At 35.9% G+C, this 14,774-nt stretch overlaps 1 protein-coding gene across 4 annotated transcripts in view; it reads left to right on the top strand.

The window, feature by feature from the left end:
* LOC107734205 (TOM1-like protein 2) overlaps positions 1–14,380 on the top strand; it is a 19,655-nt gene extending 5,275 nt beyond the window's left edge. For 2 of the 4 annotated variants that reach the window (XM_016546095.1, XM_016546094.1), the window contains exons 9-16: positions 5,607–5,655; positions 5,976–5,984; positions 8,384–8,549; positions 8,652–8,766; positions 9,844–9,913; positions 10,495–10,554; positions 11,026–11,059; positions 12,781–14,380. In XM_016546095.1, coding sequence (XP_016401581.1) covers positions 5,607–5,655; positions 5,976–5,984; positions 8,384–8,549; positions 8,652–8,766; positions 9,844–9,913; positions 10,495–10,554; positions 11,026–11,059; positions 12,781–12,935 — 658 coding nt within the window. In that variant the 3' untranslated portion in view covers positions 12,936–14,380. The remainder of the gene's footprint in view (positions 1–5,606; positions 5,656–5,975; positions 5,985–8,383; positions 8,550–8,651; positions 8,767–9,843; positions 9,914–10,494; positions 10,555–11,025; positions 11,060–12,780) is intronic. The other 2 variants (XM_016546096.1, XM_016546097.1) reach the window with 2 other exon arrangements.
* The last annotated feature ends 394 nt before the right edge of the window (positions 14,381–14,774 follow it).

The following is a 14,774-nucleotide window of genomic DNA, read 5'->3' as shown; positions in this document are numbered from 1 at the left end:
ATGACATTATATTCTGCAGTTCTTCCCTGTTGTACCGAATATCTATACTTTTCAAATGATCATATCGAAGTTAGAAATTCAAATATTGTGACAAAATTAATTTTGTAGGGTGCCACAAGTTTGTTAAAATTTCCAAAGGGTACCGCGTCTAAAAAAAGGTTGGGAAACACTGCTTTAGATGACAAAGTATTTTTCACAAATAAATAAATTTTTTATAAAATATAATTTAATATAATTTAATATAATTAAAAAGGAAGTAAACCCTGTAACCGACAGGGCACTCAGTATTCTGGGAAGTTTGTGTGCATTGGGAATCATATTCACTCATTTTACATACAGCACACAGTGGAAATGTACGGTGGCCGAGAAGTGCAGAGCAAATCACAATTCTGAAAACAAAATAACAAATTACAAACGCAAGTGCAAGTCTAAAAAACAAAATAACAATTCAGAAAACACAACGACAAATTCGAAAACAAAATAACAAGTCAGAAAACACAACGACAAATCCGAAAACAAATTTACAAGTCAGAAAACACAACTTCATGACAAATGTGAGGGGGGTGAATTTTTTTATAACTCATCCGTTTAAATTATATTATGCCTTAAAGTTCTGCATAATTAAGGGCGTGGCCACTTGAGTGACAGGTGGATTGCCTCTGCTGTCACCACCATCGAGCTAGGTGGCCGTGGTTTCAACAACCAGCTCCCACCTCTTTGCCCATCTTCGATAATCCGGGAGTGACGTGCTGTGATGCACTGCCAAGATGGCGACGGTCGCCTCCGCCCACTTTTGAGCTTCAAAAACTCTCTTCGGAACCCTACGGGTGACGTCACGGACACTACGTCCATGTTTTTATACAGTCTATGGTGCTCAGGCGCTGCCGTTCTCAGTGCCATCAAAATAAAAGTCCCGTCTCGAACGCATCAGCCAAACAGGAAAACTTAATCAGCCGATGCTGGTAGGGGTGGGCGATATGACCAAAATCTTATATCACAATATGACAATTTATATCACGATATAGTTTTTTTTTTAACCCCTTAAGGTCGTAATCCCGGTATAGGAATAGGAATTGCGTCATCGTGTGTTTTTTTTTTTTTATATTACACGTGTTGGAGCATCTATAGTATCTTTTGAAAGCATATAATCTAAACTTTCGGAATACCTGCATTAATTTAGCATTTATGTTACATAAAGTAAGATAATAAGGTCTGAATTCGCCCCCACAAACAAGCCCCCCCTCCCCCCAATGAAGATCGACGTAATAATATTCAAATTCATATCGCACAGACTTACCACACATAGATGAGTCATATATCAAATGAAAGCTCTCATTCCCCAAAATGTGATTATGTAGTTTATTTAATTGATCTAACACATTACAGAGAATAATGATCAAAAGCATCACGACAATGGAAATGACTTCTGTAAACAAACAAACATTTACGTCACATTCCTGCTCCGATTACTACTTCCGTGTGCTAAAGGTCAAGTCAAGTCACCTTTATTTATATAGCGCTTTTAACAATACAGATTGTGTCTCTAAAGGTGGCCACAAACTTTATATCAGCTCTTAGATTAGTTTGTTATCTTTAAAATGAGACTATGCTCACTTTTCTGTGAGCTTGCCCGGCTACACGGCATCCTAATATGTCTCAGATGCGCCGATCAATACGTGCGATGGAGTTGAATGGCGCTGTTTCTACTAGTTTTGCCTTAACACGTTTGTATTGATGGGCGATTACGTTATTTATTTTAATTTTTTATTTAATCAGGGACAATGCACATTAATAATACATAAATATGTCAAATGCGCCAGATTTAGCCAACTCTGGTTAATTTTCATCCGTAGTCCCTTTTGGCAGGTTGATGTTAAGGACAGGGAGAAAATATAAACAAAGAATATTAATACACCAAATTAAGAACAAGGAGAAAGTAGTAAAGCAGAAGAAAAAATAAACTAAGACTATGGAAACGTAGTCACAATTTTGATGGGTCAATAACCATATTTTCCTGTTAACTGTTTTAATTATTTCAACTCTACTGGGAGTCTATTCCACTCATGTGTTCCTCTAAAAGCAAAAGATAATTGACCAAAGGTAGTTTTTCTTAATGGCACGTTACAATCACCTCTAATACCGGCACGTGTACACCGTCCTGTTATCTGATCTATGTAATCCTTAAAAACAGGTGGAGCAAAACCATTTAAGATCTTAAAAATAAGTACCAAATCAGCAAATTGAATCAAATGTTCCCAACTTAAAATAGAAAACTTAGTTAATATGCTACAATGGTGAAAACTGTTTGGTTTTTTATCCAAGACCTTAAGAGTTTGTTTATAAATAATTTCAACTGGTTTAATAAAAGACCTACATGTTTGAGTCCAGGTAGTCATGCAATATGTAATATGAGGAATAATCATTGAATTCATGAATAAAACTGCTGCTTCATTGGTCAAACTATTTTTGATAAATCTGAAATTCGCCAAGTTGAATTTCACTATATTTACCACTTTATTCACATGTGTTTTAAAAGTAAGTCGAGAATCTAATAATAATCCTAAATATTTAAATTCATGTACTACCTCAAGTTTTTGTTCCTGGACAAATACATCTGCTTTCACATCATAAGCTGGCCTTTTAGTAAAAAACATACAAACATTTTTTCTGACATTAAGATGTAAATATGAGTTGATAAGCCATTGTGCAACTTGATTCATAGTTTCAGTCAATTTTTGTGCAGCCTGTTGTTGACTTTTTGCATGTACATAAAACACAACATCATACGCATACATTTGACAAATGACATCTGGAGGACATACATTTGGTAAATCCTTTACATACATACTAAACAATAATGGGCCCAAAATAGAACCTTGTGGAACTCCAATGTTATAATCCAAGTAATCTGATGTCGCATTTATAACCTGTACATATTGTTTTCTATTTTCTAAATAAGATTTAAACCACATAACGGCTTCAGTTGAAAAATTAAAATTTAATAACCGAGAAAGTAAAATCTCATGATTTACAGTTTCAAAAGCTTTCTTAAAATCCAGGAATACAGCACCAACTATACCACCTTTATCCATCAAAAAGATTTAATATTTTCCAACATAAAACAATTTGCCGTTTCTGTAGAATATTTTTTTTCTAAAACCAAATTGCATAGGGCGAAGGGAAAAGGCACTATTATTAAGATATGTGATTATTTGCTCCGCTACCCATTTTTCAGCGACTTTCGACATTACAGGGAGAATACTTATTGGTCTATAATTACTAATTTCTGTATAACGTCCAGATTTTTGTACAGGGGTAATTACTCCAAATTTCCCATTTTTTTGACAGCCACTTTAAATGTGTATATTTCCTAAAAGCTAACTGAAGTAATTGTAACCTAATTATAAAAACTTCATTAAGTGCAATTTAAGCAGTTGTACAGCACAAATCAGTCAATTTTAACCTTTAATATTATAATGTAGTACCAACTGACTCGCATGTATATTTTACAGCATTAGCTGATTTTTTTTTCCTTGAGAAAATTTGGCATGTACTGTACCTGATATGTATCCAAAATAATCGAAATCAAATCGAATCGAATTGGTAATCGAATCGCAAGCTTGTGAATGAGAATCGAATCGAATCGTGAAATTTGTGTCAAAACCCAGCCCTACTTCACTGTGTTAATTATAACTATCTTTCTATCTATCTATCTATCTAGCTATCTATAGATAGATAGATTGATAGATAGATATAGATAGAATTAACATGTGTATTAAGTATAGATTCTATACATATATATAAATATATTATTATTTTTTTTTTTTTAAATTTTATTTCTTCTTATTAAAGTTACAAAAGTGATGTAGTCAAGAGCAGTGAGAGATTTTCTCTCACTATTGTTTGATTAATATGAATGGCAGACAGGACAAATATTGGACAGCTTCTCCTTTAAAACCAAAGTCCGGATCCAATATGGATTCTGACGCATATAAGTGTGTTTATGTAATCGTTCAAAGCCAATAAAGCAGCAAAAAAAATGTGCACTCCTCACACAGAAACAGAGACGGCGCACGCATATAGCTCTGTTGTTTGTTTTTCAACGGCTTAAAATCGGTTGTTTTAAAACTGCAGTGCTTAAGACGCGTGACCATGCTACAGATGTAGTCCCTCGTTTAGGAACAAGCTCCTCGTTTTGTTCTGGCTGGTCGTCCACTTGGTTCTGTCTCCCCTTCACGCCCCGTAGTGGTGTGTATAGATCGCAGTCATCCAAATGATGAAAAAGTATTACCGTAAACAATGTATTTTGCGACACCACGAAATAAACGATAGAGCATAATATGAAAAGAGAGACTTTTTATTTCGTCCATCCGATATATATCGTCATATCGCACAGCCCTATATGCCGATATTGAAAAAATGCCAAATATCAGCCTTGGCTATATATCGGTCGACCACTAAAGGTTATGAAGGCATTTTAAACTGAATCCATATGAATAGTGCAGTTTAATCCAAGTCTTGTGTGAAAAGTTTTAATTTAGGCTTTTGTTAACATCTAAACAATGATCAACACACGTACATAGTGCACATTACATATGTTAATCGGAAGCTCACGAGAACCAATGAGATTTGTTCTAGCACATGGCGCACACAGTGGCGTAGCAGATGGGCATGCAGGGCATGCACTGTGGGGGGGCCCCGCGATAACCTCCCCATGCTGAGTTGCGTTGTATCACATATCGACAATAGCCAGAGATATTGTCAAAAGCATCAAATATTGGCAATATTAAGAGGATTTAGCATTTACAATTAATGTAGGCTGTTACGTTCTTCTTCTTATTAGGCCTATTATTATTATTATTATTAGGTTACTTTTATTATTAAATGTCAAATAATTTGCCCCGCAATAATTTCATAGCGCATCACTGCATGACGCGCTGTAAGGATAATAAAAGATTAGGCTATTAACTTACTCCTCATTGAAAATGTTTTTAAAACAGGTCTATTAATTGTTACAATGAATTATAGACCTATAATTAAAATTATTAACGCTGCAGTCATCAGTGAAAATTAAGAGCAGCTTTATTTCATGCACCGATTTTAAAAAACAACCTGTTTAAAGCGGAATACGTTTCTTATGTTTTTCACTATACAGACCACAAGAGAAATATTAAGGGAAATTTAAGACGGTTATATACCGTTATCAGCATATGAAGTAGATTTGTCTCTCGTCGTCTCTGAGAGAATATATGCCATTAATGCAATGTTAGAAAGCTCAGTCAGTTTTTTTGCTTTCACTTTCTGTATAGTGAATTGACGAGGTCAGGACATTCACCGGCATAACTCTTGCGCAAAGTTTGCATGTTGATTGTGTGATATCCATTGGTTCGCCTTAATGGTTTTTAAAACAAAAATATTTCCAATATTGCGTCTAATGGGTTTGGGACGTCATGAGGGTGAGTAAATGATGACAGAATTTTCATTTTGAGGTGAACTATCCCTTTAATGCTTAATAAAAAAAAAAAAAGCTGTTTTAAGTGAGAGTAAGGTTTTAATAAGTTGTATTTATTCTGATTTCTTATTTTTCATGCTTTTTATTTTTTTAGATATGAAAGATTCCGATCTGGCCGAACTGCTCAAGGCGTAAACAACGGGGTGGGTTGTGTCTTCTTTAAGAGAGATGTTCTATTATCTGTGTTAGCATCATTTCATCATCAAGGTGTGTGTTTTATTTTTCCCCAAACACATGTAAGGTAATTGTTCATGCCAACAGCACATCTCTCACTCATATAATTCTCTCATTGCTTGCTTTTTGCTCTAAAATATGCTCTGAGAATGCGTAGTACGTTTGCTTTGAGATGCAAACTTCATTGTGTGGTTATCAACTGATGTGATTGCATGTTGGTGTTATTTATTGTGTGGTTTGGTCGGTTTTGTGATTTGTTTTTCCTATTTTTATTTTTTGGTATTGCTAGCTGAGGGAGGCAAGTATGAAAGTCATCTAATCTCATTTTTTACTTTGACATGCAAATGCTAAAAAATGTTATGTCAGTATTGGCTGGTACATCTGGCTGGTGCATCTTCCTGTGTTGCATCCGGCATGTCTTGACAATGAACCTCCACTAGCATGTAGAATGCCTGTCCCACAGTCTGTTACTTTTGCCTTCACCCTTTCCATCTACTTGCACTAGTACTAGTTCCTGCACTGCTTCAAATAAAATAGGCTACATGGGGATTTACAGTAGTAACAATGAATTTTATTTAATTGATATATGATTTTTAACAGCACATACAATGGTGAAAATATTTATTTGATCCCCTGCTGATTTTGTAAGTTTGCCCACTTACAAAGAAATGAAGGGTCTGTAATTTTTATGGTAGGTTTATTTTAACGGAAAAGGATGTCAGAGACAAGATTGTAGATCTGCACAAGGCTTGAATGGGCTACAAGATCATCAGCAAGAAGCTTGGTGAGAAGACAACTGTTGGTGCGATTATTCGGAAATGTAAGAAATACAAAATAACCATCAATCAGGCAGCTGGGACCACAGTCACCAAGCAAACCATTGGTAACGCATTACGCCACAATGGACTGAAATCCTGCAGCGCCCGCAAGGTCCACGCCGCCCAAATGTTCACGCAAAGAAAGAAGGCGTAACTTTTATTCTCGCTGTAGCCATGTCGTTAAGGCGCTATGTGTTTCATTGTGAAAGCAAAACTACTTTGTAGTTTGTAGGACAATATCTGCTTCATCATGCCTGGAGCTGATGAAACTACTTTGTTTGGCTTTCCAAAAATGGACACGACTAGAAACTACAAAAAACATCTTACCTCTGTGCTTGCCAAGAAGATTTCTTTGCAAGTGGGCAAACTTACAAAATCAGCAGGGGATCAAATAAATATTTTCCCCACTGTATACAGCAAGATTTTTTAGGCTATTGTAGTAATTTCCGGGACTGCATGAGAGACATACACTACCATTCAAAAGTTTGGGGTCAAGAAGATTTTTGAATGAATGAATGAATGATTGAAATGAAATACTTTTTTCAGTAAGGATGCATTAAATTGATCAAAAGTGATGGTAAAGAATTTTAAATTGTTACCAAAAAAAAATGCTGTTCTTTTGAATTTTATATTAGTCAAAAAAAATCCCAAAAAATATTAGCATGATTTCTGTAAAAATATTAAGCAGCATAACTGTTAATATTCAGTACTGATAAATCAAGGATATTAAAATGATGTCTGAAGGATCATGTGCCACTTGTGTAATGGATGCTGAAAATTCAGCTTTGCTATCACAGGAATAAATTACATTTTTTAAATATATTAAAATAAAAAAACAGTACTAATAACTTTCCTGTATTTTTGATCAAATAAATGCAGCCTTGGTTTTCTTTCAAAAACATTTTAAAAATCTTCCAAAATTGAGTAGTAATGTATTTTGGCCTTTTTCTGTTAAATTAAATTTTAATTTACTCATGTGGTGTAAAGTACAATGAACAGCGAGATCTGTGAATACATATTAAATATAGTGTACCATAATTCACTGTCACAGAATCTTAATTTTTACTGTTTTCCGCCCTACACAAGATAGTATAGAGGGGACCGAAAGTTATGTGGAAAGAGGGGGGAGTAGGATAAGGACATGTAGTCCAGGTCATCCACATGAGTTATCATTGTGTTATTCCTTCTGTCAAAACACATTTTTTGACAATGTGTATTATTATTATTATTAGTAGTAGTAGTCAAAGTGTTGTTATTATTATTATTATTATTATTATTATTGATGGGCTTTTGCCTTGTAATAAAGAACTTGATCCCTCTTATATTACTTGACATGAGCATGTGTCACTGTGCCAAGACATTAACAAATTATGTTTTTGAAAGCATGTTTTAATGTGCTTTTAAATGAGATACTGAGGGAGTACAGCACCATAACCTTTTTTAAGTGGCAAAGAAACAAATGCTATGAGAAACATTCACACACATTTAATAACAATTAGCCTGAGAATATCCATTAGCCATTCCTCTTGTGCCCACTATAATAGTCAATGTTCCTGTACAGTCTGAAAACTTCACCTTTTTCATCAATTCTTTGTGTACCCTGAGTTACAGATTGAACCTCCCCTCACAAAAGAGTTGGTGAAACCGGTGAAAACAATGTGTATACCACATCCCAACCATTCGTCTTAACTCCTCTTGACCTTACAGTATATAACGGACTGCAGGGTCTCTCTTTTTAAAGTATGTAAAAAGTAGAAGTACTGTATGTAAACCAGTTCAAAAATGTTCATGGTGTAAAGATAGCAAATAAATAATCTTATTGCCCCAAAGTGTCCATAATCAATGTGTGTCTATGTGAAATGGTGTTGTGTATCCACAGGTCCTGAATGAGGCGACAGAAGATAACCTGATTGATCTGGGACCAGGGTCTCCTGCAGTGGTCAGCCCCAGGATCAGTGCTACTCCTCCGTCCAGCTTGCCTCCCTCTGTGGCTCCGATTCGCTCCGCCTCACCAGTCACTCTCTCCTCCAGACTGGCTGGTTTGGGTGAGTCGTACATTAGATCCGCAATGTTTTTTACATTATAGATATCAAGTGGGAAGCTCTCTTGTTTGTCTGTACTAATGTGAGAATACCATTGCTTTACAGATGTCGGTTCCGACAGTGTGAGTGGCACCTTGACCTCTTTGACTACCTGTCAACCCCAAGATGACTTTGACACATTTGCCCAGACCAGGACTGGCACCATACCTGAGAGGAAGAAGTATGAAACAAATCTATTTCATGTCATTAAAAGCTTATCATATATAGAGTAAGATGCCTCCTCGAAAGGGATACTCAAAAATGAAAATTCTCTCATAATTTTCTCACCTTCATAACATCCCAGATGTCTATAAATTAATTTCTTCAGATTAACACAATTGAAGAATTTTAGAAAAAGATAAGTCCATATATAGTAATGCAATTGTACGGTACCTCCGATATTGAAGCTTCATAATCCACACAATACAAGCATGATGGTAATCCATAAGCCCTCAGTTGAACATTGTTTTCTGAAGCGAAATCATAGGTGTGTGTCAGAAAAATAAAAAAAAATTTCAACTTTTTAAACTATAAACCATCACTTTCGATGGATCATCACGCATGTGACAGTTAGCCGAAAATGATGCTTTGTAGCTTAAAACGTTACAAATATTAGTATTTTTCTTACACGCATCTATAGTCAGAACCCATAAGACAGACTTCTACCCGCTAGAAGACATTGATTTATAAATTCTGTCCGTGTGGAATCCTTTCGTGTTCACTTTGTGTGGTTTTTGAAGCATCCATTTTGGAGGTCTTGTAAGACTCAGAGTATCCCTTTAAGAGCAGTGTGCAGTTACTGATGCATTTTGTCCAGTTTGGAGATAGCTTTATGATGATACATCATTCAATATATTATTAAGGGGAATAAATGGAAACATTTGTAAATTTAGTTTTAATAACACTACATTTTAATTTAAGAGAAGGTAAATTTCATCTTGCCCCACTACTTAAAAAGATGACCACCTGTCTGGGGCAAGAAGGTCCCAAATGGTTAGATTTTATGCCAGATTAGTGTCATTCATTCATTCATTTATTAATGTTTCACATTAAATTTTTAAAGTGTTTATTTACTTAGACAAAAGGGGCCCCTTTTTATGTAAAATACTAAATCAAGCTGTCTGAAATAATAAATTTGCAGATCTTTATTATAAAATAAAGGTTTAAGAGAGGCATCATTCCCTAATATTATGATACAATTTATTTTATATAATGTTGTATTATATTAGCTTTAACATTGCTCATTTTGAACTATCAGTGCACCATTCGAAGACACAAAGGCTTCAAGTGGAGTGGCCCCGACTTTGGATGTCAGACAACACACTGGGGTGAGTTTTCTTTGATATTAGTATATGTGCATTTGGAATCATTGGTTTAATGTCAAAGAGGCATCATAGAGCTGGATATTGAGGTACTTATTTTGGAGTGGTTGAAAAGGCAAATGAATTGTGGCTATTTTCAGAGGATACCAAGGTACATAGTACACAGCAATGTACGCAGTGTACCAAAAACTCCAAATTAGTAAGTGAGAAGGACGTGACTTTGAAAGTGACACTAGTTGATGAACATATACATTTGAGTTAGAAGAAACGATTTCTGGAAGCAAGAGTTCAGATTATACTTTTATTTTTATATTTTAGTTACTGGTATTATTCAGTGGGTGCGGCTCAAAAGAGTTGAATTGCAGTATAGTGCGGTGGCGCTCTGTGCATGTGTTTGATTTATTACCAAATGTCTCCATATGGGGGTAGTTTGCTAATATTGGTTTGATTAAGACTTTTATGTTGAAGTCTTATTGTTTTTGTTTTGTTTTTTTGTTGTTGTTTGTTTGTTTGTTTTGTCATGTTTTCTTGGGATTATTATTTTATTTATTATTTGCTTTGCTCCGGCCCATGGTTTGGGCCCATAGGCAGCTCTTGACCAGTCCTCTGTCATGGATGACATTGAGGAGTGGCTCTGTACTGATGTGGTGAGATTTCCTTTCGTTTATTTTATTTAATTTTTTTTCTTCTTCTTTAGGACATAAGCCATTTTTCTTAAAAGAAATATGCTCTTATTACCACATATTTCTTTTTGTTTGCCTTTTTGTTCTTGGCTGATTGCCCTTTATCCTCTTTTTGGGGTCACTAACCACTCTCCTTGTATGGTTTTGCTGCATTCCTTACTTTTCTGGGATATTCTTACAATTGTTTTAACTGATTAAAATATACACTGAGTGCATAGTGAATAGACGCTTGCTTGATATGCTTTTAACACTTTTATTTTCTATATTAATGACTCTTTTGGATGTTTTGGGTAATGTCATTTGGTTAAATGAAGAATAGGTAATTTGAAGAGAAAAAATTATCATGTTTGATGTGGTTGCAAAAAAATGGTGTGTTCCTTTCTTTGCAAGCCTTCGTGCACTGAAATCGTTTACCCTTTTTCTGCTTTCCTTCAGAAAGGAGATGGAGAAGAGGGTGTGACAAGTGAAGGTATTCAGAAATTATTGGATTTTTGCTGCTATTCAGAAGTTTGGGGTCAATGGATTTTTTTTTTTTTTGGGTAGGTTTTGTTTTTTTTGTTTTTAAAGAAATTAACACTCATTAAAGATGCATTAAATTGATCAATAGCTGACAGTAAAGACATTTATAATGTTGGTAATTATTTCTGTTTGTAGTTTATTTGAACTTTCTATTCACCATGGGCGGCGCTAGAGAGGGGCTAGCAGGTGCTCCAGCACCCCCAAGAAAGACCAAAGCACCCCCATACATAAAAAAGATGAAATAAAAAATATATATATTTGACGCATTACACATGCGTAACTCGTGCAATGCAATACATCGTGACGTGATTTGCAGTCGCACATTTCGTAATGTCATAGCATTTTATTTTAAAAATGGATCGGTTCCTTGTGCCAAGTAGGCCCGCGCCCAACTAAACATTTTTCTAGGCAACTAGTCGCACGTTTATATTAAGTTGATTAATATAATAACCTACTAAACCATCCTTTAATAGGCATTTGGGCGTATTATAGCCTATTCCGCGCTCGAGCGCGCGCATAAAGCTTACCGCAAAGCACTGGCAAAAGTAATTAGTAATGATGCGTCGGCGAAAAAGAAGACATTTTAATTATTTATTACTCAAGTAGTGCTTTCTCAGTCGGTGTCGGATGCAAAGATGAAGTTGCCGAATGCCGACGCTGCTGGCCATCTCCACAGTAGGCCTAATGGACGTGCTTTTAATAGAGAAATGCACATTTTCATATGGACTACATAATTACAGAAGATTTGTTTTTTATTTGAATTGGTACGTTTAATAGAAGACATTTCAAGCTTTCTATAGCCTAGATTTATTTCTCATGTCTGTGAGCCGGTTCATTGTTGTGACGTGCTCCATTCACAGAGACTGCATGCAGAAAGCACATCCAAAAATGTTAAGTTTTCCGCAGGGGAAAAAAAATGCAAGGGATTGCGCAGGTGCCTCCATGTCATAGCCTACATTAAGCACGATAATACTCCCACACTCCTCATGAACACTTGAAATGCGCCTATATAGCGATTTTATTTTTCATGTATATATATATATATTATTAGGGATGCACCGATACTGGTATCGGTATCGATACTGAGTTCTCACAGACATCACTGGAAGGTTTGTAGTTCGGTCGGATATGTAAAAAAACAAGTAAGTAAAACAATGCACATGTTACTTAATGGTAGGGAGAGAGAGAGCGTGCGCGCACAATTCTGTTGTGTGATCTATATATATAACCTGTTTTGGTTCTAATTGCTATTAATTGCCCAGCCCCCCCTGTCAATGATCTAGCACCCCCTCAGCACCTGCGTTCAAAATTCTCTGGCGCCGCCCCTGTCTTCCACAAAAATCTTTTCAACTGTGATAATAGATGTTTCTTAAGCAGCAAATTAGCATATTAAAATGATTTCTGCATGATGATACAACACTGAAAATTCAGCTTTGACATCACAGGAATTACATTTTAAAATATATAAAAATGTAAAATTGTATTTTCACAATGTTACCCTTTTACTGTATTTTTAATCAAGTAAATGCAGTCTTAGTGAACATAAGAGACTTCTTTAAAAAACATTAAAAACCAACCCCAAACTTTTGAACAGTAGTGTCTATCTGTTCATAGTCCCAGCAATTATATGCAGCTTTTGACTTTAAATGCCCCATGAAAACTTTCTTCCAGAGTTTGACAAGTTTCTGGAGGAGAGAGCCAAAGCAGCAGAGATGGTGCCCACGCTGCCGACACCCCCGAGTGATGAGCTTTCTGCTGCCGCCGGCACTTCTGCAAATGCGAGTAAAAAGGCAGGCAGGTCCGAGGACTCTGTCTTTGCCTTGTAGATAAGTGTCTGATCCTATGGGGCGGCCCAGCACTGCTCATGCGGCAGTGATGGGTCAGCCGCTTTGCAGATCCATCGGCGTCTCCTCTTTCTCTCCTGCTTCCTGCTTCTCCAGCACAATCAACACTACCACAGCTGAAGTGATCAAAACTGTTTCATGATCTAGACATTTTCATAATGGACATTTTCATACTCTACCAAGTTTTCATTCCATTGAAAATACTGTATAAGATCCACTCATAACTCCCTCTAAAAATATACCTTTCCTTGTGGGTTCGAGAGATCGGTGTCTATTTTTTTTAATTGATGTTTGTGGTATAAAGCAAGAAAGTTCTTGCAATGTCTACTACCAGATCCGGTCATGTCTAACTTTGCGTTCACTGTGGTCCTGCATGCAACAGCTGGATAATCCAATTTCTCTTTCCTCATTAATTATCTGTAAAGGGAGCTAATAATTGTTTTTTCCTCTTCTTTTTTTTTTTTTAGTTTTATTTACCTGTTGGTTTGCTTTAAAGGGATGTTATACATAGGATTATTTATTATAAAATTTCCAATTAATACCTCTGACAAGATGAAAGCTGATGGTAGCAGTTCAGCTGGCAAATTTTAAGATTGTGTCATATTATCAGAAATTAGTACCAGTTATTGAATGAGACATAACTATTAGAGAGGGAAGTTTTAAGCATAGTCGGTATTTATTCGAATTATAACACATTTTGCTTAAAAGTGACAGAAGTGACGTGTCTGTACCACATCTCTTAACTACAAAGGTCACATCAGAGGGAAAATGATATTATTAATATTTCACTGGATACTTTTAAATGCTATTTTACTTGGCAAAACCATTGCCTATTAGAAAGGATTAATAGGAACAAAAAGTATGTATTTCAATTTAATTTGCACTGAAAGAATTATTCGCCTTTCGGCTGTGTTAAAAGCGCTTTTGTCCAAATACAAAATTTAAGCTGGCGTTCATTTCAGCGCTGTCTATTACGAGGCCGAAAACAAATGGAGTTTCCAGAGAACTGATGGTGACTGCGAGGCAGTTTAAATTGGATTTTACGTTGCACAACTGCAGCAGAAGTGGTGTCGAGCTTAATGTTATTACTGAGAATGAAATGGATCTGCCTTAAAGAACTGGTTGTAGGTAGTTTAAGGTGTAGTCCACTAATGGTCATTTAACGTTTGGTACTCTCATGTTTGCACATCAGAGATTTGATTTAGTGAGGTGAATGTGCTGATGTAATATCTGTTTGCGTGCTGTGTCTCGCTGTTGTGTACATACTGTTTTGACGGACCAAATGTTTAACCGTGGCAAATAATTTAAACGTAGAGTCAACTAACTTCAGACATATATTGCTTTTAACGTCCAGAGGAGTTTTAGTTGTTTCAGTGTTTCCCATACATTGATTTATTTGTGGCGGCCCGCCACAAATAGATTTTTCAAAAGGCTTTTACTTCGTTGAATAAACATGAGCACTGCACGTTTCAAAATCAAAAGGCAGCATGGGTGTTTTTATATCACTGTAACTCTGAAGGAAACCGACTGTATTTAGAACATTTTCGATGTCATTTCCATTTCATCTTGCCTGTAATGCCTGATAAAGCAGCGTTTGTGAGCGGAGCGCTGCTTTGTGTACAGCCGTTAGCTGGGAAACCTCTATCTCTCCTGCTCTAAAAGCGCCTCCTGCTGGCAGAGAATGAATTTGCACATCTATGCCGCCACAAATAGAGTGCAAGTCTGTGGGAAACACGGTGTTTGTATTTGATTTTATTTGTTCATATAGGTGAGCACAAATCAAAGGGACAGTGCACTTTTGCATGGCTAATTATTTTATAT

The sequence above is a fragment of the Sinocyclocheilus rhinocerous genome, unplaced genomic scaffold, assembly GCF_001515625.1.
Source record: "Sinocyclocheilus rhinocerous isolate Xijiao unplaced genomic scaffold, SAMN03320098_v1.1 scaffold820, whole genome shotgun sequence".
Taxonomy (NCBI): Eukaryota; Metazoa; Chordata; class Actinopteri; order Cypriniformes; family Cyprinidae; genus Sinocyclocheilus; species Sinocyclocheilus rhinocerous.
The sequence above is the reverse complement of the archived record's forward strand: the minus strand, read 5'-3'. Positions and strand labels throughout refer to the sequence as shown.